The 25,951-nt window shown below is 39.6% G+C and overlaps 1 protein-coding gene and 1 non-coding gene across 2 annotated transcripts in view; one reads left to right on the forward strand and one right to left on the reverse strand.

Annotated features, from left to right (window-relative positions):
* LOC102298325 (meiosis 1 arrest protein) overlaps window positions 1-8,318 on the reverse strand; it is a 44,719-nt gene extending 36,401 nt beyond the window's left edge. The window contains exons 1-4 of the mRNA XM_042223145.1: window positions 8,063-8,318; window positions 5,634-5,897; window positions 5,259-5,456; window positions 783-957 (exon numbers count right to left, since the gene is read on the reverse strand). Coding sequence (XP_042079079.1) covers window positions 783-957; window positions 5,259-5,456; window positions 5,634-5,891 — 631 coding nt within the window. The 5' untranslated portion in view covers window positions 5,892-5,897; window positions 8,063-8,318. The remainder of the gene's footprint in view (window positions 1-782; window positions 958-5,258; window positions 5,457-5,633; window positions 5,898-8,062) is intronic.
* On the forward strand, window positions 4,567-4,638 carry trnaa-cgc. The gene has a single exon. It is a non-coding gene; the product is annotated as a tRNA-Ala (tRNA).
* Window positions 8,319-25,951: the final 17,633 nt, after the last annotated feature.

A 25,951-nucleotide genomic window follows, 5' to 3' on the forward strand; every position in this document is an offset into this window, starting at 1 on the left:
CACACACACACACACACACACACACACACACACACACACACACACACACACACACACACACACACACACACACACTTCTGAGAAAAAAACAACCCAATCTTAAAGTCTGCTAAGTCATTTTCTCCACAGATACAAATAACTATTTATGATCAAGGAATAAACAGACGATGCACAAATAGTTTTATATGAAACGCCTCAGTCCTCATTATTTGCTCCCACTTGGATGTTTCTTTCTCACTTTCTGTTCTTCTCCCTTTTCACCCCTTTATTCCTACGCAGCCCTCATTGCACCCTCTACTTACTCAAACCAAACCACATCACTTGAACCTTCATGTAATTAAAAAACATGACATGTGATTATGAAATCAGGCTCTCTAAGAGAGGACTGGCAAATGTTTGGATTGTAGCCAAGTTATACAAACCGTGACATATGTGATGAGTGTGGCGCGCAGATATGCTGAAAACAGTAAAAAAATAGTAAAAATAGGGTGTTATAAATGGGTCAGTGCTACACAGCTCCGCAGAGCATGATTAAGAAAGCACGGGGGGGGGGAGATATGTGGAAAGTGCGGAGGAGTCAAGTCTGCTTTCATGAGGACTGAGTGTTTGTTAATGCTTTTTGCTTGTTGTTTTAAACTGAGTTACATGCACTCCTGGTTAGCCTGCAGTAACAGCTGACAGCCTGTCTCCTCTTTAATGACCCTACAGTCTCAATTAGTGTGGGTCTGAGTGTGTGTGCATGTTCCAGTCTTGTGTTTTGTGTGTGTATTTGTATTTCCTACCTTCAGTCTCTGAGGGTGCGGCGGCCTCAGGTGAGAGAGTGTCTTGGCCCCAGTCTCCTGTACTGTAGATCTGCACTACCAGGAGTCGCTTCAGTGAAACCAGGTCAGCATCTTTGAGCCCCATCTCCAGCTGATGAACAATGCTACGGCCTGGCTGGCTGGTCACCAGAGTAACCTGGGGAAGCAGCACAAATATTAAGACAAATAAGAAAGCTCCCAGGAGCACAGACGTAGACATTTCATTAGGTTTCCAATGTCAAGGGGCAAGCTGACCTCAATGCAACACAGTGCAAAAAAGTCATCAGGCTCAAAAAGAACTGAGAGGTGCCCTCTTAATGCTTCTTTAAACCACACTGCACAATATTCTGGCCACTACTTGTTTTATGCGCCGACTGATGAGAATGACATCCATGCCATTCACACTACTTCAACTCAAGTGTGCTGCAATTAATCTGTGATGTCTTGCGATGATGTAACCCATTCGCTGCTCTTCCACAACCACACTACACAAACACTATCACTTTTCATTAGCAAGCCACATTGATGTTCTTTGCCACAACTCTTTTCCAAAACCTTTCTGTATTTGAAGTGTTCCAGCTGGTTTTATGAAGGATTATATCAGAGTCACAGGACACAGCAACACCACAACAAAGCATTCTTTATGTCTGACAGTGCTGTGTCTGTTGGGAGTTTGGGGACATGACATGCAGTAAATTACAGTTACTAAAATGAACATGTGATGTCACAACCACTAGATACAAAACAATGTCAGCCCAAAAGGAAAGTGGTACATGCAGACTCAACTCTACATTTAAAGACACTCTAAAGGTGCATGACTTTTTTCCTGTCTTTAGTTCTCTTTCTCGGTTTAGATTATTTTATGTTAAATACGCCCAGTTTTGGAGATATTGTAAAGATGTGCCTCTTTCTGGATTTTAACTGACCTAAACACATTTCTAAGTACTGTATCTCTAAGTTTTTGTTATGTGTTAAGCCTCTTAACACTCATTCAAGCATATAAAGGCAACTAACTCAAGAGCTGAACCTGATAAACGACCTAAGAGATACAGCTGGTCCTTGTGTTATTCGATCTACAATTCACTGAAGCCTCATACGAACTAATTTCAGTGGAAGAGTGGCTGTCAAGAAGCCAATCCCAATTTAAGGAAGGGAAACAACTAGAAAAGACTTAGATATGCTAAATTACACATAAACTGGTTTGAAAATCAGAAGCAACAGCTGATAAATCCACACGTTTGGTTCAAACTATCGTCAATATTTCAGAAGAAGGATAATGACCTACATTATAGGTAAAAACATACCTTGATGGAAAAACATAAAACTACTACTATGGACTACTATCAGTGATGGATTAGCATACACAGAGCCTGAACCTCAACATTATTGAGGTAGTGCCGGAAAGAACAGAACAAAAGTCAGCCAACATTAAAAGAAGACTTTTGAATGTCCTTTAAAAACCTTGGAAAAGTATTCCTGAGGACTACTTCAAGAAACTGCAATAACACTTGTCTGAGACAGTTCACACTGTGTTATAGAACAAAGATGGTCACATCACATACTGACTTTCAAGTTGTTAGAGTTGCATTTCTGTATCTCTATTTGCATGTTTCATTAAACTACCTCGCATTTGTTTTACAAAAACACAAAGAAGTGAGGGCAGTTCAACATTTTTGCACAATACTGCACCTTGACAAAAAATATTTTAAAAACTGTCTCTTTGCAGAAATCCTGAGCTAGTCACTCATCTGAGTTTATTAATGGCTTTTCATTTGAAGATGATGTGAAGATTAATGGCTTCCCCTCTGAATGACCTGTAATGTTGGGTTCTGTATGGAACAAGGTTTGAGGGTCTTTGTGAGTAACTGGGTTACTCAAGATTTCTAGAGAGAGACATTACTGCTGAGATTTTCAAATGTAGTTGAGCACCAAAGCAGATGCCTTCAGGTCCTGTTATATTCAAGGGAAGGCGGTATTCTACAGCAGATAAAACTGGAAAACACAACAAAACAATCTAAACAGATAAACAGCATCACAGCCCAAGAGGGAAAACATGTCAACTCGATTTGGGAGCGAGCTATCCCTTTAATTTATTTTTTTTCTCTAACTGAGCTCTCATTATCTGTAAATGAACAAAACTACTGGTAATACGTTTTAAAATGTTTTTACTCATCCGTTATCTTTTTAATAATGAAGATTTCGGCTGAACATTTGGACTAAAGACAGCAACTTAAAATAAGCAGAAAAACGTGATCATGGGAAGAGATGAAATTAGTTTTCTGTGTCATTTACATGGCTAATGGGGGGAAAAAGATAAAATAATGCTAGGCTGACATTTAGCATTCTACTGAATCACATTAACAGTAGCAGGAAATGATGATTGTATTTCGGTTATTGATGAGAGCTGCTCTCGGCTTCCGGCTGTTTAGAAAAAGTGGATGGAAACTGCTGCTCAAGGAGAACACATGCATGCATTAAGCGTCATGTATCTGAATGAAAACATGCATTGTATTGGTGGGCTAGCAAGGCACACACAGACACACATGCAAAGGGCCATGCTTCTGTTTTTTCCTTCACTGTCTCCTAACAGCGTTATTCATATCTCCTACCCTTGGAAGCAGTGGGTCTTAGTGCAATCATCTGTCCAGTGCCTCATATAAAGCTGGCTGGAATTTACGAAATCTCGTCAACAACCTACAGCCTGGTGTCCAGAGGACACAATGTTCAGCAGCTACCACAGTTCTTACTGGCTGACTGCCGGCCTGACCCGTACATTTAAAAAATTAGATGTTTTCAGTGAGCTGAAAGCATCTAATTTGTTAAAGTGAGAGTGAACACATGTCATAAACTATTACTTGGTGACACCAAAAATGTTTTGTGCGGTGCGTTATGAGCCTGCATTTTTTTGCATACCATTAGCAAAAAACATTACACAACATTAATAGAATTGAACGGATCTATGAACTTCAGCAGCAGATATGAGCTTTTAGTGAAACTGTTACACTTAACTGTTCAATAATGAGTCAATACAACAGGATACAAGAGGATTTACTTTTTGAAACTGACTGCACGAAGCTCACTAAGGAAACTGGCTTCACTATTTCGTACACTGGCGTTAAGTAGCGATACCTGATCCGATTTCCCCTTCAAATGGGGAAACACTGAAACTACTAAAGCTTTTTGCGATGTCCTCTTTCTACAGAGATGGTTCACAAGCAGATAAATAGTAGCTCTTTTGCTCCATTTCATACGTGGACAGGCTTATTTTAAGTGCACTGTTTCATATAAAACATGAAGAGCCATTAGCAGAGGGCTGTTAACAGAGACATGCTAATGAGATTGCCTTGTTCAGTCTGTTTTTTGCAGCTGCTTAATACACTGAATTGGACCTGAGGACAGCTCATTTAATAGGTATGAGTGGAACCTCTATCTTGAATATCCAAAGGGGATCTATTTAGCGTGAGCTGGTCTGCAGCTGAAAAGATTATCCTTGATAATGAAAATGAAGATAAAGTTAAAAAAAAAAAGAAATCCAGTGACAACAACTGCAGAAAAAGAAAAATATGTAAATGAAAAAACATGAAAAACTGTGCCTATTATTCTCCTCACAGATCTAATTGACAGTTCAGGGGATGGAAAGAAGTAATTTACCTGCCGCAGGTAATGCTTCGGTTTCGATGGAAATTTCTCAATGTGTTCTCCCACTTAGAAAGTGCTGATGAATCTCATAAAGCTTTTATGATCAACATGCTCCCTGTGTCTCATAGGGGATGTAGCTCAGTGGTAGAGCGCATGCTTCGCATATATGAGGTCCTGGGTTCAATCCCCAGCATCTCCACTTCTGTTGCCATTTAGAACTATTTAGACTCAGATTTCTGTGCTACAAAGTGGAATTTGAGGACAAGAAACACGATTATGGTTTAATGCTTTGTATTTACTGTAACAGTTACCAGGGTACTCTTATACCACAGATCTAACTGGCTCTCTAGCAGTGTGTGTTCAGTATAATCGATCAGCACTTAGAAACCTACTAAGCAATTTTTTGAAAATAGTAACTGAAAGAGCCTGTTAACCTCTTTGTGCAGATAGTTAGAGGCTTTATATGTGTTTATTACTCCACTAACCATCAGCAAAGTTAAACAGGCTGTGTGTGACACCCTTTCTAAAAGCTGTCTGCCAACTGTAAATGAAAACCAAAGTTAAATTATTCACTAAAAGTTACAGAAGTGTGTACGGTGTTTGTGTCTTCTTTCACTATAAAGACAGAGCTTTCACACATGTGTGTTTCTTTGGAAGCTGATCAGGATAGTTGCTCTCTGCTTTGTACTGTGGGGCTGATTCCTAAGTCAATGGTAAGAGTGGACTCTGAGAGGAGCTCGCTACCCAGTCCCTGTGACTTGTACAAATGTGCAGTTTTACATAGAAATTCATTTCTTGCTGTGAAGTGTCGCTTCTCACCTCCACAGAGATGTTGCTGCCGGCCTGACTGCCAGCGCTGGTGTGTCTGATGTACTGTTTAAACTGCTGCAGACTGTCCAGCACTGCCTGTCGCAGCAGATCAGCTCCCGCGGCTGCTCCTCTGATACAACCTTCACTTGCAATAGACCTCAGCTCTTCAACACAGGAATGCAGCCTGGCGAAGTTACCACGAACTTGCTAAAATAACAAAAGTGACAGGGAATGAAAAATGGATAAAAATGGGAGATAATGTGGATGACAGAATGCAAAGCAGGAAAAGGGCTGATATTTATGTATGAAAGAAAAAGCAATTATAGGAGATAAATAATGTGTTTTGCACTGCTTTCAGGAATATTACACTTTTATCCATCTTACCACAAGTGGCAATAGACATTCCCGCTGCCTGCTGACGGCATACAGGCTCAGTAGAGGCATCCTACAGGGCCCATCCAGACTAGAGGCCAGAGACAAGAAGTTGTCGAGAGCATCGCAAAGAACCGTGCGGGTCTCTGACCATCGGGGCGGCAGCGCCTCCACAATTAGGACCCTGGCTGGTTGCCGTGGGAACGACGAGGACCAGAAAACCAAACTTGGAGAGTTGGAAGAAGCTGCTGCCCTCTTTCTGCTCTCCATGATAGCCTGCAAACCACAAACACAATGCTGAAGGAACACATAAAGTACACAAAGACAACAAAAGAAAAATGTAAGGTCTCTTCCCCTGTAATGACAATCACCCTTAGGAATGAACAAGATTCATTAAATAAGTACATTATCTGCAGTCCTAATCATCAGTAGGGAAACTAGAACAGAACAAAATAAACAGAATAAATGAGTTATGCTGCATATGAAAATATGTAGCGAGAAACTAGGTTATAAATCAGTCCATTCTTACATAACTCAGGGCTTTCCTTTAGATCTGAGGAGGATGGTGGGAAAAGAAGTAGTTGAACACTGAAAACATAAGAATATAATCTGAAATGATAACACAGCCAGCTCTGCTGCTCTCAAATGTTCACTTAATCAGAATCATGTTACTATGCTGGAATAAATCATAAATGAAAATATGTAAAACCAAAATGGACAAAATGGAGCATATAAAGAAGACTAAAGTAAGCAACGCTAATGTGTCGAATGCTCCAAATACTGATCAATTTTATCACTGGTGTTTTAAAGATATGATACCGGCAACATGTTTAATATTTTAGAACCTTTAAATTATCTATTTTGCATAACCAGCAATCCAAAATGCAAAAAAACAAACAAAACCCCCCATTATAATATGAAATGTAGTAATTGACAGCTGGGAAATGGGTCTTTGTGAGGGTGACTATGCACGTAAGCACAATTCCATGCTTGAGAAAATAAAACCCACTTAAAAAACGGACTACAACACATTTGAAAAATATCAGTACCTCATTTTTTCCTTTTGCATCCGCATTCGGGGAAAACCCCCAAACATATCCTTGCAATATTTCCTGTAGATTTCAGAGGGGTAGATGACTGAACAGTCTGAACATATATATTTTGTAAGAAGGGCCATCTGTGTGGCTGTCAAAAGGAAGCAATCAGTCATCCATCACACAGGATGTGCCCAAAGGGTTAAAGAGGGAAACCCCCTAATCTTTCTATAAACAGTTACTCCATCAGAAACATTATGGAATATATATCTGCAGCATCGTTGTCTCCCTTTACTGACACACAGCTATTCAGCTGGTTGTTTAATTTCCACAGCTTGTTGAGTGCAGCTGATGGCATTTTGTTGTGTAGTTTACACATAAGGGACTGTGACGTGAATTTCATTTTAAGCAAATAACTGATTAAATTGCTGAATTAATTGCTGATTGTCAAATATGAAGATTTGATCATTTTTTCAATTCATTGTAAACAGAATATCCTTTGGTATGGGACTGATTGTTATAGTAATTAAGCTTTGACTGGGATGTGCAAATTAGCACACTATTTGACTGATATGTTACAAAATGAAATTACTCTGAGACATAGGATAGATCATGTCTATGTAAAACACACTTAAAAACCTGAAATAGTAAAGGCAAGTCATAGGCCTGACTCAAGGCTAAAAACAGAAGCAAATACAACAGATTTAGAGCCATTACTAGAGAGCTTGGAGTGGACTTATCAGGGCAAAACCATTGACAGAAATAATCCCTCAAAGGCTGAGCTCCGAGCACTCTTTATCATCCCAGGTCTTTTAATCCTGTATCCCCAGGCCCTGCTCTATTGTTGTCTTCAATATAAAGGGCACATTGTGTAAATATGTGCATTGTTTGATTGTGTGCCCTTTTCATCTACCTCTGACTCAGTTCTCCTCTTCTAAGCCAAATTCTGTGCTTCCCACCACCCAGATCAAATATCTTTCACCTTCACACCTTGATCTTGCATCACCTCTAAGCCTAGACTCTGTTCAAAGACAAATAAATGTAATCAGATTCAACCCAGTAGCTAAAAAAATGAATCCTTTTGCCACAGGGGTTTTGGGTTGGTTATTCACTGACCTAAAAAAATATTTCAGGCATTACTTAGTGGTGTGAATTTAACATCACACTACAGTGACACAAACACATCTCTTTTTGTGCAGCTTTAATAAGCCAAGCAATCCATACTGCCTGTGGTCATGTCTTTAATCAAATTATATTAACTCAAATAATAGGTGGCAAGAAACATTAATTTATTAGTATTTAAAAACTAAACACATGTAAATTAGATTATTCTTAGATTAGAAAGCTGTTATATTAATTTTAGCTAGGATTAGCAACTTATACCTTGCAAAGTTTAGCTAACATTACCTTGCTGAGGTTAAGTTCCAACTTCTCTGAAAATAGCTTCTGCTGGACGGACTGTTATGTCAAGTAGACAGGTTAATAAAAGTATATAGAAAAGAGAAAACCAACAAACTGTTGCGATACAACATGCACAGGCTCTGCTTCTTATCAACAAAATAGCTAACCTAGACCTGATAGTTAGTCGGTTAGCATGCTAACGTTAGCTAGCTAACAGTAGGCCTGTAAATACATTTGGTAACCTGAAAGGGCATAAATAACATAATAGAGACACAGCACCAATAATTTTACACTGGGAGTTAACTAAACTTACTTTGAAACAATTTCTAGTTTACTCTGCTAATTTATTAATCCTGAATAAAATTGACATATGTGGGGAATTTTGCAGGTGTATAAAACTGATATTTAAATTTTTAGAGAATTTCATCTACATTTTAATATTATTTGAGTTAAACATCTGTAATAGATGGTAGAGAGTTTTTTTTAAAAATTCAAGACAAACAGATTTTTATTAAGTTGCTGAGACGTTATTATTTTCAGTTGTTGTGTTAAATTTCTTTAATCTTAGTAAGCAGCAATTTCAATGTTTCATCTACCCAACTGATTGTTATTACTCCTTAAATACACTGTGGTATTATCTTCTCAGAACAACCACCTTGCGGTCTGCCTCTGACATCCTCTGTTGTATGGAAACTGGCCTTCAATTTGGAGATGTACTATGGCTCACTCCAAATGACGCTACAACTTGGTTTTGCAGAACAAATGCTTGAAGTTTCTCTGTGCACAAGCCCTATCTAGATCAGTCAAATATGGCATGCTTGGAGCAGACACCGGTGTAGCAGGTACTGTTAATCAGGTACCAGTCAGGCACCTGATTGTTAGCTCCAGGGGTACCAGAAGCTCAAAACAAGAGTCAGTATCAGAATAACCTGTTTGGCATTGACAGAGATTTGGCAAGTTTTTCACAGGCATCTTACATATTCAACTATGCAGCTCAACCCTCAATTGTATTTTTCTTACAAATGCAGTACCACTTAAGAGGACATAAACAGGCTTTCCAATGGTAAAAGATTTATATCAAAGAAGCATTGTTACAGCAATGAAATACACAACCAAACACAAATTTCCTTACCTGTTGAGCTAAGTTTATATTAAAGAATAAAAAAATCCCCATAACTTTTTTCGAAATGTTAATTCAAAAACCCCATTTGCATCTTGTTCTGCCCCGCTTCTGTGTTTATTTCTATTCATCATTTGTAGATGAATACAGAAAAAGATCAATGAGAGGCAAAGTGCAGGGACAGAATAAAAGGCATGGAAATGTGTTCCTGATTGCTGGTTTGCTTGATTCAAGTGCTTTCTTGGACTTTGTGGCTGTTTATATGTGAGAGAGCCAGACGGTCCGAGCTGTAAAGGTGCAATCAAGATGTGCAGGGAGCTGCAGTCTTGGAAAATGGAATACAAGGTTTTTGATGAATGTGTGTGTATGCGTGGATGAAGGGGCTTTGTAAAGGGGTCTGCATAAAAGGCTTTGGTGAGAGCTCTGTCGTGAAATGAGAGCTGCTGCAATCGTGCACAGTCATACTCGCCGTCTCTCTCTCGCTCCCCGTCACTCTCTCTCAGGCACACACAAATGCTCCCAGTGAAACATGTCACTGCCAGGGTATATGAGTTTGTCATGAAGAAACTGGAACATGCACATCTGTTTAAGGGAGATAAGAGGTATGTGTGTTTTTTGGTGGAAAAAAGGAAAAAAATAAAATAAACTTAACTTCTGCCAACCCACTGCACCTGGCAAAACCATTTGGGGATAAATATGTAGCCGGTCCTGATGTGAAAACACACTCTGTCTTTCTGTGCGTATATCTATGTGTGTGTTTGCGTGTCAGCAGCTGATTAGGGCTTAATGTCACCCATTGGGCGGTGGCTTCTTGAAGGCACTGGCAGTTCTCCATCTTGCCTTTTTCTTTTTTGGCTAAACTTTTCATATCCCACGCACCTGCACCATCTTCCAGGTTTTTTTTTCCAGTCACTCTTTATACCTCCTGTCAACATCCCACTTGCCTGCCCTTGCTCAAAGCTCTATTTTTATCCTAAATGTATATGTTGTGCATCCTGTTGCAGGGACTTCACTGTGAGGAGCTTGACTGGGATGGATGTTGAGCAGTCAGTCTGAACTATGAGGGTCTGTGTAAAGGGATTAGGTGCACTGATATGATTGGAGCTTAATCAGTCTTACACAAAGAGCACACACACACACACACATGTGCACAAAATGCACACATGAATTTGCTTCCCAATTTTGTTGTGATGAACGCACACACTTCTAGGTCAATAGGAGCTTTGCACCAACATACTAATCTGCTGTGTCTTTTTGATTTACTCCTGGGGATCAGGCAAAGTTTGCCCGGTGGTTTTTAGCACTTTTCGTGCACACTAGTTGCTCTTTTCGCTCGTTTTTGCCCAGTTTTGAATTTCACTTCCGTCTTAGTTTTATTCACTGAGCAACTGAGGTTAAATGAACGTTAAGTCGGTTCTGCTAAGTTGTTTGCTTCCTTGAGAGGTTTTAGTTAAATTCCCTAAGATGGGAACAAGAGCATGAAATTAGAAAATCCTCTACATCCTAGCAGTTTTGGCGGAAGGGGGTCAGATGGAAGCTGTTGACAGAAGCTATTTTCATAACTTAGGTTTTTAATTATCTGAAAAAAGGCACTGGGACAAATCACATTATTTTTGGAAACAGCTTAAATTATACCTGTTTTAGTTCCACACCCCTATCAATGTTTAGCCCATTTATATTATACTCTTCAAAATATGGCTGCATACATATATTTCCGGAAGTATCAGTTTGCCTAGACTCAGATGAGGATATTTATATTTGTATGATGTCTGTGCACTAAATATAAAGCTAAAGTCAGCAGAGCATAAAGGCTTGTAGACTGTAAATAAAAGATGGATGTAGCCCTGTGGTATCATGCACTAGTGAAGTCTGAAGTGTTTTCAGATGTGAATTTAGATGTGATGAGCAATAGGTGGGCCTGACAGAGAATCCAAGGGATTCTGCCTTTTTTATTGTAATGTAATTTCTTTATGTAACATCCACTAGGGGGCTCCCTAGCTGCAAGCGCAGCCACAGTCTTTCTTCAATTATAGCTAGCTGAACCACTTCATCTACGTAGTGAAGTAAGTATATAAGCTAAAAATTAAATGTACGATATAAACACATTTAATTTGTAACCAAAAAATAAAAGGTGAAGATTGACAGACAGATTGCTGCAGTATCTACAGCAGAGGTTCCCAATCCCAGTCCTCGAGAGCTACCGTCCTACAGCTTTTAGATGCATCCTTGTTCCGACACACCTGAATCAAATGAATGGCTTGTTATCAGGCCTTTGCCAAACATGATGGCATGCTGAAGAGGTAATCAAACCATTTGATTCAGCTGTGTTGGAGTAGGGATGCATCTAGCTCTCAAGGACTGGGATTGGGCACCCCTGATCTACAGCGATGCAGATGTTGTACTGGTCCGTCATGAAGTTTTTAACTTTTTCCTCGTTTTATTGGTCTATCTACGTCCATACCCTTATCGATGGCTATGAACTCTGGGTAATGATCGAAAGAATGACATCTTGAGCTTTCTCTGAAGGGTTCCTGGGTTCAGCCTTAGAGATAGGGTGAGATGTTCAGTCATCCAGGTAGGACTCGAAATAGACCCGTTGACTCCTCCACATCCAAAGGAGCCAACTAAAGTGTTTCAGGCATTTGATTAGGCTTGCTTCCTAGGCACCTCCTGGGCAAGATGTTTCAGGCATGTTCTATCTTGAGCAGAGAGTGGTCTGTCGTGCAATAATTAACGTCTGCCAACAGGTGTGATTTGGATGACTAACAGCTGCATGTCATGTCAGGAGGAGAAAAATGGTTGCCCAAAACAATGATATCATCAAAAAGGGCACAGCCTTATTGGGTGAAAGAATGAATCAGGACGAAAACTGAAGAAGAAAAATGTGCACAGAATAATCATATAAGGTTGTATAATCCACCTTCTATACCTATTATATACTTATTGGATTATATTCCCTTTGGATTAAGCCAGGGAAGCCATTTTTGCACTCTTCTTCTTCTTCTTCTTCTTCTTCTTCTTCTTCTTCTTCTTCTTCTTCTTCTTCTTCTTCTTTCTTAAACAACTATATTTCAAAAACCCTCAGCCACCGCAATTATTACATTGAAAGATTTCAGTGTACAAATGAAAAGCATGCTTCAGCATGTTATGCTTTGCATTAAAGAAAAACAAGTAATCAGGAACTGTGAAATCTCCTTGTTTATATTATTAGAACAGCATATCGATCATGCATCCTTGATTGCACAAGACAGACTTCCACTGAACTACTGCAGGTATTTTCTTGTAGACTCAGGCGATATAATCTCACAGTGGGACTTCACAGATTTGATTTTGTTTTGTTGAAACTAGATTGTCTTCCTCGAGGGCACGAAAGACATGAGAGGGAGGTAATCATAATTCTGAAGGATTTCGTCAGAATATTTCCTGAGAATATAAAGACGTGCGCTCAAATGCACGGCAGGGTCGCGTGGGATGCCATTTACAGTAAGAGCAACAAAATGCTACCTGACATGTAGAGCACATGTGTGTAAACGTGTGAGTATGGAAGCATAATTGTGGAAGGAATTTACATAAAGCACCTACAGCCATTTGACCTCAGAAGAAACTGGGACTGACTTGCAAAAGAATAGCATTCTTACATTAACGTTAACTCAGGATGACGGTATTCCCTCTGTAAGTCTTTCAGGTCATAAAATATATCATATATCAGGAAGAAATAAATATATCACTGGGCGTTTTGAGGGAATCATTAATATACCAATCTTCTGCTTTTTCTCAGAAGTACCACTAAGGACAAGTCAAGCTCCTCTTTTATTTGCATGAGTACTGTTTTGGAGCCAATCCAGTCCTATTGTTACTTGACAAGCATTATTGGAATTGCTGTTCTAGTATATGTGTGTGTGCGTGCTTGGAGCTTAGAGATGGTAAGCTTTAATTCTTTGAGCATTTGCACTAATCTCAGTGGGAAAGCAAGTTCATTTGGTATCCTTCTTGGCCGTGTGTGGAGCACAAAGCCAGAGCTGCTTACTGTGTGTGTGTTTTTGTAACTGTGGTTAGCTCTGACTGTATATGGTCTCTGGATAAGCTAAAGTGGTGCATAACTACCTGGATGGGAATGTTTTCAAAAAGGGCTAATGGAAATTCAGCTTTCTTTGAGGAGGAGAGGGCCATTATCAAATGTGGGAGACAGTTGTTCTCTAGTTTAGTCCGAAACAAATGAGCTCAGATGTTTTCAACAGAAGACAAAAGCATGAGCAATCTCAGAGCACAGTTTATGTTACCAGTAGGTCACCATGGACTACTAATGTCTTTGTAAGTGCTACCAAGTGCTGCCTTCAGCACTCTTTCCAGAGCTTTACATAACCTGAAGGCTTTAAGAGTTATGACAGTGGTGGCTATACAGAGGTCAAAGAGCACAAATCCCAGACCTCCTAGCTCAGAAACAGCTGCTGCGATTAAAAGACTCTAGAGTCATTCCATCTCGAGTCGGCAAATCTTTAGAATATTTTCTGCTGCAATTTATGATCCAAAGTTTGAACATATATACTGAGTGCTGTGAAATTTAGCAAGCTTTCAACATATATTCTTTAGAAAACTCATCCATCGACCAAGTTTCAGGTGTGAACTTGAGTAACTTGAGCACTTTTAAACATAAAGCCTGAAATTTTCACTGATTTTTCTCATTATCAACATGAATCGTGATCTGTAATTTGGGACACATATATTAAAAAAATGAGTATTGGATAGTTAAAAAAAGGCCCACATTTCAGCCCTCATATGGCAAAAGACAACCAGTGAGTATGTCTGAATAGTATACAGTTCAATTTCACAATACTGCAAAATATGGAAAATATTTTACCATGAAATTTTAAATCAAAAAATGAAGCAAATGCAATTTTTTCATCAAGTTTTGTTCATCACGAAAACAAAAATATCAGCTTAGAACAAAATTCTGGAGTTTCAGGAATATTCTAATTTTGGGATGTTACATAGTTTCAGCCTTGCAAGAGTAGTAGTGTGCCGCAGCTTTGAATCTCAAATACACTGAGGCCGACAATCAATCAAAAGTGCAAATACGTGTGCAAACAAACATGGAAATGTCATAATATTGTGAATAATAGCAGCTTTAAAACAGAAGAAAACCCTGAGCCATATTTCAAAGAAATACAATGAAACTTGTTGAAAATCACAACTTAATAAAACGGCTCGTGGTACACTTTGTCTATTTTTAGCCGCCCACTCGTGCTTGAAACCGACTGCTCCTGTGAGATTTGAGTAATATGGGATCCCAGTCCCAATGCAGGACTGTAAAAATTTTTATGCAAATCGGAGACACGTGACTTAAAAGGTAAGGATCAGTGCTGCCTGTACAGATAGTGTGCTTGACTCTAAGTGGACAAACAATATTCTTTTCCCATGTTTAAATTAGGTTTAATGTTGGCTGATTAAACCAGTGTTTAAACCTTTGTCACTTTCTCTTCTTCTTGTGCATAATGGACTTAATGTGTACTTTGGTAAAATACTAAAAAGGCTGGAGCAGTGAATTCTGCAGCTCTCCACCTGCTTCTTCAGCATGTAACTGATACCATTAAAATCGCTGCTAAATGCAATTATCCATTACATATCAAGCAGCAATCTAATTTGTTCTTGAAAATCAGGGGACACTCCCCCACCTCTAATGGGATGATGGATGGAGAGCTTTAGCTGATCTGCTACCAGAGGCTGGTAATGATAAAAGCTGATTTTACAGCCTTTTCTTTCCCGTTATTGTTTTTATTTTAACAACTTGCTTGTCGTCCTCTGGGCTGTACTGGAACAGATTCATGACGTCGGTTTCCAATGGCAGGAGCTCATTTCAAAGGGCATTGTGTCAGCGCTGTGAAAAGATGGCGGGGAAACAGGCTGTCTGCTGAATACAGGGAGCTCCTGATGATCCTGTGACTGGAGCCTCATCAATAAGTTAGTGTTCCTAATGTACCACATGAACAGGAGTGATGCTCTCTGGAGGAAAACTCCTGAGTGAGTTCAACATGGATGACTCATCTTTGACTGAACATAAACATCTCCAGGGCTGATGACGTGAGTCAGATGACGTTATTCTTATCAGGTCATCTTTCTCAGATCTATTCGTTTTAAGTGTATTATTACCACATTACTTCTAACATAACCATTATATCAAAGTTTTGACTTCTAAGCTAACAAGGGCTATTTCCCTATCACATTTCTCCCATTGGGGTCCCCTATCTTTGAAAAACACCTCAGTCTGGACCTTTAACTTTTTGTCCAATCATATTTCCCCTGAAGAAAAAAGTGGTTCAAAAATCTGTTGTAAAAAAATAATGCACTTGCTACAATTTAAAAATAGCAATTCATACATTCATTTAATCTTTGTTACATCACTGGAGTGCTCTTGTGCATTATGCAGCAAAGCCTCACTAAGCCTCAGATGTAGAAACTCATAAGCAAGTCCAGCAGGAGAGAAAACATCTGAGTGGTTTTAAAGTCACTTCACTATAGATCCCAGATTATTGTGGAGCTGACTTTAAAATTGTATTGCTTACTTTTGATGTGATAATACAGCTTCAAGATATATTGCTGATCTTCTGACCTCCTGCCCACTGGGTTTCAAACATTTAAAGTAGAAAAGTTTTCTTTTTGCAGCACGTTTGCATGGTGGTTAGCACTGTTGCCGCACAGCAAGAAGATCCTGAGTTCAATTCCACCATCAGGCCGGGATCTTTCTGTGTGGAGTTTGCATGTTCTCCCCATGTTTGCGTGGGTTCCTCGGGGTACTCCGGCTTCCTCCCACCGTCCAAAGACATGCAGTTTGTGGGCATAGGTTAATTGATTCATCTAAATTGCCCATAGAAGCGAATGTGAGTGTGAATGGTTGTGTGTCTCTGTGTGTTAGCCCTGCAAAAGACTGGTAATCTGTCCAAGGTGAAAAAATAGCACTAATGGGAGAACCCTACAGGAGGATAGAAAAGGCCAGAAGGAGTTGGTCTGTTGTTGTGGGCTTAGAGAGAGCACATGACAGAGTGCAGAGAGACGAGGCGCAGTATCACAGAAAAGAATTCAGCTGACAGAGAAGCAGATAAGAGCGCTGCAGGATATGGACGAAGGCAGTGAGACAGTGGTGAGGTGTGCAGTAGGAGTGACAGATGGGTTCAAGGTGGAGGGGGGATTACACGGGGGGTTGCCTGTAAGCCCTCTCTGTTTGCCAGGGTGATAGACAGGTTGAAGTCAGCCAAGAATCTCTGTGGATTATAATGTTTGTTTTAATGATCGGTAGAGTGAGTAGGAAACAGGTTTAGGAGAGCCTGGAAAGAATAGTAATGAAAGTCAGAAAGAGAATGGTTGGTACTTCACCAGTAAGTGAGACCAGTAAGAGTAAAGGACGAGGTTTTCAACATGTTAGTGAGTACAATTACATTAAATGGGTGCATAAGTATAGACAACTGAGCTAAAGATGCTAAGATTTGTGTTGGAAGTGACAAACTGGGGGTTTATACTTCAACATAGCTACATCATAGCTATGTTGTAACCGCAAAACCCACTGAAACTGATGTAACCTACAACGTACACCTGCCTAGAAATGTAACTACACATTGGGCCTGTTCAGTGTCACCAAATCCTCCTTACGTATCTGTGACAGAATAACAATCGTCCTCCCAATATAAGGACCAAGATATTCCTTGGAGGGGAAATATTGGAATAGTCAAAAAACAAAAATATGTATCCACGAAAAACAAAGGAAAAAAGTGCCAGCGTTTTATTTTCTTTCTATTGGCTGTGACCATATATAAAACACGGGGACATGACCACACAGTAATTAACATGTAATGCATGGATACACCATTAACTTTCGTCAACTACATCAGCCGCATACGTAGGTTACGTCACGGGATCTGCAAAAATTCACCACAGAAGTTTATAGATGCACGATTTGTAATAGAAATCTGTTGTATGTGGTGAAATGACAACAATCAGAGCACACCGTCCTCTCTGTTGTTGATGTAGGCAACAAATGCACGCTGATCTTCTTTGTGTCTCGCGTGTAATGTTGAGATGTCCGGAAACACTTCCATCTCATCTCTGCAGAGGGACAGTATGTACAGTATAGCTCTGTACAGTAACAGTAACAGCACCGCATCTTCCCTTTTAATCTCCTGATGGGTCATGTGACTCTGGAACAATCCACTCTGTTGTTGCTCTTAACTCTGTTTTACACACTCAGAACGGGAAGCAGCAGCAGCAGCAGCATAGACAGGCCCAGCTGTGCTAGTGTGACGTGCAAATACATTAAAACTAATGGATTTGCTTTCTGCATTTTCTTTTTAAGGGTCACACATTACATTATTGACTGCACTGCTGATCAATGCATTTGTTGATCAATGCAAGACTTGGTGATTACTAAGTTAGAAAGGAGATTAAAAAAATAAAAAAGGACACTTATGAGATTTATTAGCAAATGTGAGATGAGCCACTAAGTGTAAAGTGGGTTTCTTTTTAATTAAAAGCACAACTTGTTAATCTGATGGCACAAGGCCTTGTTTAATTTCCCACCAGTGTTTGCCTGCTCTCTCTCGTGTGCGAGCTAAAGGTTGATACTGGAGCTGATGGCGATGTCGCTGCTCTCTGTGTTTCATCAGGTCATTGTCCGTTTAGATGGATGCATCCATAGTGCCCTGAGGGGGTTTCTTTGTTAACACGATCATGAATCTTGTTCCTCTGATGGCCATAATTTGATGATTCATGTTGTACGCATGCATATCGCAAACATGCAAAAGTCTTCGTCTTAAATTCTCCTATTTTACACAAATGAATGATTGTTTCCCGTTTTCTTTTCCCGGAGCAATGAACCGATGCACTGTATTCAAAAATGTCAACGCACTACTCAAGGGAGCAAGAAGTTTCCCTTAGTCACTGTTTCAGTGATAGATGTGCATTTTAAGTCACTGTCTAACGTTAAGTCTAAGGTGGAAGTTACAGGATGTACTGACATAGAAATATTTCCTATGAAAAAGTGTCTACAGGTTGGATACACTTAAAAGAAAAACACAGATGTTTTAAGATGAACATAACCCGCTTGCTATCTTCAAAATCTGCTCAAATACAGCTAATTGAAGAGCAGCTGCAGCCTGGTGGCAAACAAAACTGATCATCTCAGAAGACCCCGGTGTGAATGACACACTTCACATCTTCTTAATCTGCAGGTTCGGTGTCATGAAAGAACCACGTCAAAGGTAAGAGAAGTGTTTTTGCAAATGTAAAAATAAAATTAACACACGTATAAAACTAGTTATACACTTTATGAGGAGTGACTGACAATTTGCCCTGGAGAAAACCACATGCAACGTGCTCACACAAAGCGATTCTGCTCTCTGGCTCAGCTTTGAAAAACCGCTATGAAAGTAGGAGGCGATCCTTCTGTCGTCGCAAGATTAGGCGAAGCAAAGGAAACAAATTTTGAATGTCAAGGTGTTTCTATAACCTGCCTCCAGTCTCCTCCAGGTTCACGAAGCATCCCTAAAATTACTTTTTGCAGCTGAGAATTCTTCATGGTCGTGTTCGTGTTTGAGGCAAGAAACGTGTTTTTCTTCCATCTCCCACCCACCTGGAATCATTCCTTTCAGCACACATGTGGCAACGGTACATGTTGCACGAAGACTCATGCTCACATGTAAATACACCATATTAATCTGGATATTTTAGTCATGAAAGTGGAAAATAAAAAGATAATTAAAGCCAAATCACACTGTCTTCACATTCATCTGCTAAAGAGGGAAGCCAGCAACTGTATCACATGAAATTCATAAACTAATACACAGATTTATGTCACTTATAATGTAGTGTGATGAGAATAAATGTGTGGATGTAGTGCTTTTGATTTTTTTCCCCAACTGAAAAACAATCTTTGCCATTTTTATTCATTTTATCCCTCTTTTATTGTTGGATCATTTCACAGTTTTCATAATTCTGGCTATGCATGTTAATAGTCTTATTTTCTTCTTCTTACATTAGAACTAAAATCAAAGAGCAATCAGGATGCAATCAAAGCGCAGACTCCTCACATTAATTCAAGGTTCTGAGCACAAAATATTGCAATAACCATTGAACAATTACTGCCGTTTTCATGCACAGTCACTTATTTTCAAGGGAGCAGACAAAATTACCATGAACAAAATGAAATGTAAATTTTTTTTTATACTTTGTCTGCCTGAAGCCATGAAAATTGTTTAAAAAAAAAGGGTTTACTCCTTTGTAATGCTTTCCTAGGCTGTTACCGGAGCTGTCTTCTGTTGTTTGCTTGTGGGTCTTTCTGCTTTTACGTTTTTTCAGTGGCTCACGAAATGCGACTCGATACTGGATTGACTTCAGGGGACTGACTCAGTCGCTGTGGAATATTTCACTTCTTTGTATTATAAAAACTCCTGGGTCGCTTTGCCAAGATCTTTCGGGTCATTGTCAGCATGCGCAATAAAGTGCCATAGCAAAACTGTTCATGCGCTCCGAATGCTCCTGCTATTCCTCTAATAGATTGGTTTTTGAGCCCTCGAGCTTGATGATTTATTGCACGGCATTAGGTCTACAGTGTAGCAGTGTAGTGTAGTGTACCCTATTCTGTAACACAGAAAAAAAGCTACATGTTGTGGGTAGACTGCATGATACTGCGATTTTTCCACTTGTTAGTATTAGGCCATGTCAGCGGTCCCCAACCTTTTTCGCGCCACCGACAATATTTTCACGGACCGGCCTGCGGATAAACACAACAAAATAAAACCAGTACGATACCTAAAAAAGAAGATTCATTCATAACACACAGGAAAAGACCCAGGCTAACCAAGTTTACGATAAAAACGATTAAAAAAATAACGATAAAAACTGATAAAAACCCTGAAAAACATAAATTCGTACTTGAGCCTGGTACCAAATGACTCGTGGGGTTGCCCCGGGGGTTGAGGACTGCTGGATTAGCACAACAATTCACTGTAACTCTGTCTAGAGTGCTCATAGTATTTATATTGCACAAACATTGCACAATATGCTCTCTCTTTCTGACAGGGACTAGAAAGAGAGAGCAGATTTCTCCTGTATTAGCTTCCCTTCATTGGCTTCCTGTTAAATCCAGAATTGAATTCAAAATCCTGCTCCTCACATACAAGGTCTTAAATAATCAGGCCCCATCTTATCTTAATGACCTTGTAGTACCATATCACCCTATTAGAGCACTTCGCTCTCGCTCTGCAGGCCTACTTGTTGTTCCTAGAGTATTTAAAAGTAGAATGGGAGGCAGAGCCTTCAGTTTTCAGGCCCCTCTTCTGTGGAACCAGCTTCCAGTTTGGATTCAGGAGACAGACACTATCTCTACTTTCAAGATTAGGCTTAAAACTTTCCTTTTTGCTAAAGCATATAGTTAGGGCTGGACCAGGTGACCCTGAATCCTCCCTTAGTTATGCTGCAATAGACGTAGGCTGCCGGGGGATTCCCATGATGCATTGAGTTTTTCCTTTCCAGTCACCTTTCTCACTCACTATGTATTAATAGACCTCTCTGCATTGAATCATATTTGTTATTAACCTCTGTCTCTCTTCCACAGCATGTCTTTTATCCTTCCTTCTCTCACCCCAACCGGTCGCAGCAGATGGCCCCGCCCCTCCCTGAGCCTGGTTCTGCCGGAGGTTTCTTCCTGTTAAAAGGGAGGTTTTCCTTCCCACTGTCGCCAAAGTGCTTGCTCATAGGGGGTCATATGATTGTTGGGTTTTTCTCTGTATCTATGAAGCGCCTTGAGGCGACTTTGATTTGGTGGTATATAAATAAAATTGAATTGAATTGAACATGTGAAAAAGATGACTTTCTCTATGCAGTCTTGAAAAAATTAAAACACCTCATGACTGAGTTGCTTATAGAACTACTTATAGCAGCAAAGACTTGTATTTTGTACGGCTTTATTGGCCTCGCACATTGTTGTGAAAGAATTTTGGCCCACTCTTCTTCATAGCCTTGCTTCAGTTCATTCAGGTTTGCAGGAATTCTTTTAATGCACAGTTCAAAACAGTGGTTCAATCGGTGCTGCTGTGCATGGGATCATTGTCCTGTTGGATGACCCAATTTCAGCCAAGCTTTAGCTGTTAGACAGATGTCCTCACTCACTCTGGAATACCTTGGTATTCAGAGGAGTTATTATAGCCAGTTATCAGGCTGCAAAACAAGCCCACATCATCACCACTCCACCACTGTACTTCACAGCTGGTAGGAGGTGCTGATATGCTGTTTGGTTTTTGCCAAATGTGGTGCATTATGGCAAAAAAATCTCCACTGAGGTCTCGTTTGTGCAAAGGCAGCTTGTTTAGACGCAACTTTGCAAACCTGAAGCTGTGCAGTTCTTCTTAAGAAAAAGAGTCTTTTTCCTGGCAGCCCTTCCTAACCACTCACGTGTTGAAAGAATAAAAAAACATGTAGCCGTGAAACAGCTTTTAAATCATTTTCCAATTAAATTTAAAAGAGAAAAGGGACCGGTGTGATTGTTTTCTTTTCTTTTTGAAATCTTCTTTTGGTGTCACACGGAGGGTAGATTATGAAAGTTGTGTCACCGTCCAAACATTTCTGGTCATATCTAAAAAACATTTTAACACCGAAAACAATCAAGACACAGGAAATGAGCCAGCAGCATTATTAAATTGCACTGAAACCGAAGACACAGAGGCCAGTGAACAGTGCACACCAGTGTGAGGTTAATGTCATTTGCTCTTTATTTTAGGGTTCTTAACTGACAAAGAGTTGCTTCACACATTTTACAATTTTCTCCTCTACCCTTCCCCCCTCTTCCTGCCCATCTTCCCTCTTCTGTTTTCGCTGACTGCTGTTTATCTTTCTTCACTTTGTTTATACCATACCGCTGCATACATTTACATCGGCATTATAGGGCTTTACCTGTTTTCCATAGTGACTTACAGTGAGAGAAGATGTGGGGGTGAAGCGATATTTGCCAGGATCATTACCCATTCCCTCGTTCTTCCCTTGATCCTTCCAGCCGACCCAAATTCTCCCATCTCCACCCCCGTCCTCTCCTCCTTCCCTTCACTCTTAAGTGCTCCTCTGATTCAAGGTGCTCTGACAATTGCTCTGGCATGACAGTTTTTCACCCTAATCCTCAGACCTGTTGTCATGGAAATTGGGCTCTCCAAATAGCACCCCGTCACATTCAACCCCCTCTCACATAAAACATGAATGATGAATTTGAAGTTTTGTGTGCGTGTGTGTGTCCCTGAATGTGCGCGAGGGGAGGCCAGTGGACGGATTTCAGCAGTTAATCACTCTTTCAGTCATTTCTTGACAAGAGGGGTAAAGAAGAAGAAGCAAACGATGCAGTGAATGGAGGCCGGAAGGTAAAAAAAAAAATCTCCTCAGTGCTGTTCTTTTTTCTTATTCATTCACTGCATTCATTGCATTCGCTGACAGAGCTAGTGGGTTTGTTTAATTGCTCTGGGCTCAAAACTGCTCAGTCCACAAAGAAAAACTAGGCTAGGCGCTTCAAGATAGATAGAGCTGAATGCCTGAGTCTGATTGGTGCTGATGTGAATTGCCCAGTTTTAATAACCCTTCTGACTGAAATATGGTGAGTGAGTGTGCAGCGATAAGACTGATTCAGCTGATTTATGCTTTCGAATTCCTCCACACATGATGTACTAGATTCACTTTCCTTCACTTCAAGTCATTTTTTATTATATTCTATGTTTCATTTATTTATTCTTTAATGTTTCTGTTCTTGCTGTGTTTTCTGATGACTTTTATTATCTTATTTATAGAGGGGAACAGTTCTAAAACAGTATTATTAAATAGTATTATATTATTATTTGCCACACACACACACACACAGATGGAGAATAAATCAGAGGGAGGGTATAGACTATGATGCCTGTTAGTCTATTAAATATTTATTGCTACTGTCAATGCAATGTTTATTGAATAAAATTATGAATTTTGGACTAAATAAGGTTAAAACGTACACACTGCAATCGCAATTATCTGTCTTTTCTCTGTCTTTTGAAAAATTAAATACACTAACTTATCTGATATTCTCATGTTTCGACTTTTTCTCTTGCAGTCATACAGAGTAGAATCAGTACAACAGGCTAACTGCTATTTTACCTTCTTCACAGCACCACCCTTGCCACAGTAAGTCGAATACTTAATATGAAAAAATTACCTCAGCCAAAAACGTTATGTTTTTGGTAACATTTGCGTGTGTGTCATTCTGTGTGTAAACACAATAGCTGGAAGATTTTCAAATGAATTCTGCTAAAAACTTGGTGGGGGTCTAAAGTTGGGTCATGTTAACAAGCCATTGAAATGTGGCTTACACCCACCAGGGTCTTCGAGGTCAACTGAATGATTTATAGCTGGAAAACTGACAAAAAGCCTAACTTTTCTTTTCTATAAACAGTTCTCATAAATGTGGTGTGCATTGTGAATATATATAAAGTACTATGTAAAGACAATAAATGTGATCTGTCCAGGATGTACCCCCACATCTGGCCCAGTGCCAGCTGGGAAAGGTCCCAGACACTGTGACCCTGAGTCTGACAACATAATTGGTGGATGGATGGTTGTCACAGGCAGCAGCTCCACTATGGTTCAATAAGCTGTAATATGACGTTGCAGATGTCATATTTTTGAGACTAATGCAAACGCGTCTCACTAATAACAGATTTTATTCATGCACCTGTTGAACAGACTAATTTGTTGCATGTTTTCATCACTAAAAATTTAAAAAATATCTCAAGGTTGGCTATTTAGGACAGTTCTGTGCATGTAGCAACTCGTGACAGCTCATGTCAAAAATGCACACTGAACTGAAAGAGTGCCAGAGAGCGGCAGAAAGGTGGCTTGAATATTTCGTATAATTTTTTGTGTTTATTAAATCGTTACAGTGCTCATTTTGCTCTGATTAGCAGTGGAAGAGGCAGGTCATAGTGGACGTCATTATGGAGCAGTCTTCTCTGTTAATCAAATGTTGAATGAGGTTCAGTAGGTCTGTTACCATAGAAACAAAAAATGAATAGACCCAATCAGTTGGTTGGACATATAGTTGTTCCAGCCATTAATGGAAAACTAATAGGGCACTTTGTCTTAATTACAGGAACATGGAAATGAGTGTGTCAAGTTTGAGTGAGTGTGTATGTGTGTGGGCCTCTGTGTGTGTGTATGTGTGGGTTGGCTGATACACAGTCCTGTAATTTTTCAATCAGCACCATCAACCTATATTTCAACTTTGTGTTCAGTGTTTCTTCTTGTTTCTTGAATGTGTTATAAAAGAAAATAGAGTCAAAAATGCATATCAAGCAAACTGAGAAGTTGTTGTAAAATTTCTATTAAGATTTTTTTTAAAAAGCGCAGTGCATACAAAATTACAGCTGCAGGCATCACTGATATTGCTCCTTCCCAACATCTGTAACATCTGTAAAGCTGGGAAATACACTCTGATTTACTTTTGCTTGCGATTTCATTATAAACACAACTTAACTGAGATAAAACAATTACTGTGACACATTCTATTTCGCAGTCGTGCATTTTACTCACAAATTAATTACAAAGTCATACAGCCATTGAATCATTAGTACCACGGATAATTACAACACACACAATGACTGTGATCTCAATCAGCAAGTAGTGAAGGCTGCTTGAAACTCATTTTAATAAACTTTAATTATTAAAATGTTAATTTACGATTTAATATACATAAATTTGAATGTTATTACTTTTATCATTATTTCTGTTTATGTTGACGCATGAGTGTGGCATTCTTTTCATTGTTTGGTAAAATTTGTTTCAATTTTAATAATAAAGACCAAGTTAAAAATGGTTTTGATCACAAATTTAATCGCCTGTGAATTCCATCCCAACATCTTGTCAGTTTGAAAACCTGTTGTTAATTTAAATAGCTCTGGATTGCATTATTATCACTTTTACATTAAGATCAATCTATTGACCTTGAAGGAGAAGTCAGAGGTCAAATGTGATGTCATACTTGCAATCTTTATATAGGGCGATCGTGGCTCAAGAGTTGGGAGTTCGCCTTGTAATCAGAAGGTTGCTGGTTCAAGCCCCAGCTTGGACAGTCTCAGTCGTTGTGTCCTTGGGCAAGACACTTCACCCGTTGCCTACTGGTGGTGGTCAGAGGGCCCGGTGGCGCCAGTGTCCGGCAGCCTCGCCTCTGTCAGTGCGCCCCAGGGTGGCTGTGGCTACAATGTAGCTGCCATCACCAGTGTGTGAATGGGTGGATGACTGGATATGTAAAGCGCTTTGGGGTCCTTAGGGACTAGTAAAGCGCTATATAAATACAGGCCATTTACCATTTATATGCTAATTTCTATATGTTATGATTAAAATGTAACTTTGAGTCTTCACCATGCAGTCAGTGAGGGGACCAACATTCATTTGGAACTTCAGAGCTCTTAAAGAGTTTCTTCTATAAAGCTGATGAGAGCGTGATGTGTCTGTAAGCCCGAATCTGCAGTCAAATGCAGTATGCGGCTCTTTAGCCAGCAGCAAATCATAGTGAACGTTAAATTTAAGCATGAGACACTAGAGTATTGTGAAGAATGCAGTAAAATTAATTTAAATTGACTTGCCAGCAAAAAGACTAACAGTGACATTGACTGCAAAGTATCTTAATCAATATTTATCTTCTTCCTGTGTGTTGAAAAAAGAAGGCCTGTCCCTGTGAATCATGCTATCTCCAGTGAACTGTGGTCCTGCTGATGCAGCTCAAA

This window comes from Haplochromis burtoni, unplaced genomic scaffold, assembly GCF_018398535.1.
Source record: "Haplochromis burtoni strain Fernald_Lab_line unplaced genomic scaffold, NCSU_Asbu1 Contig_102, whole genome shotgun sequence".
Lineage (NCBI taxonomy): Eukaryota > Metazoa > Chordata > Actinopteri > Cichliformes > Cichlidae > Haplochromis > Haplochromis burtoni.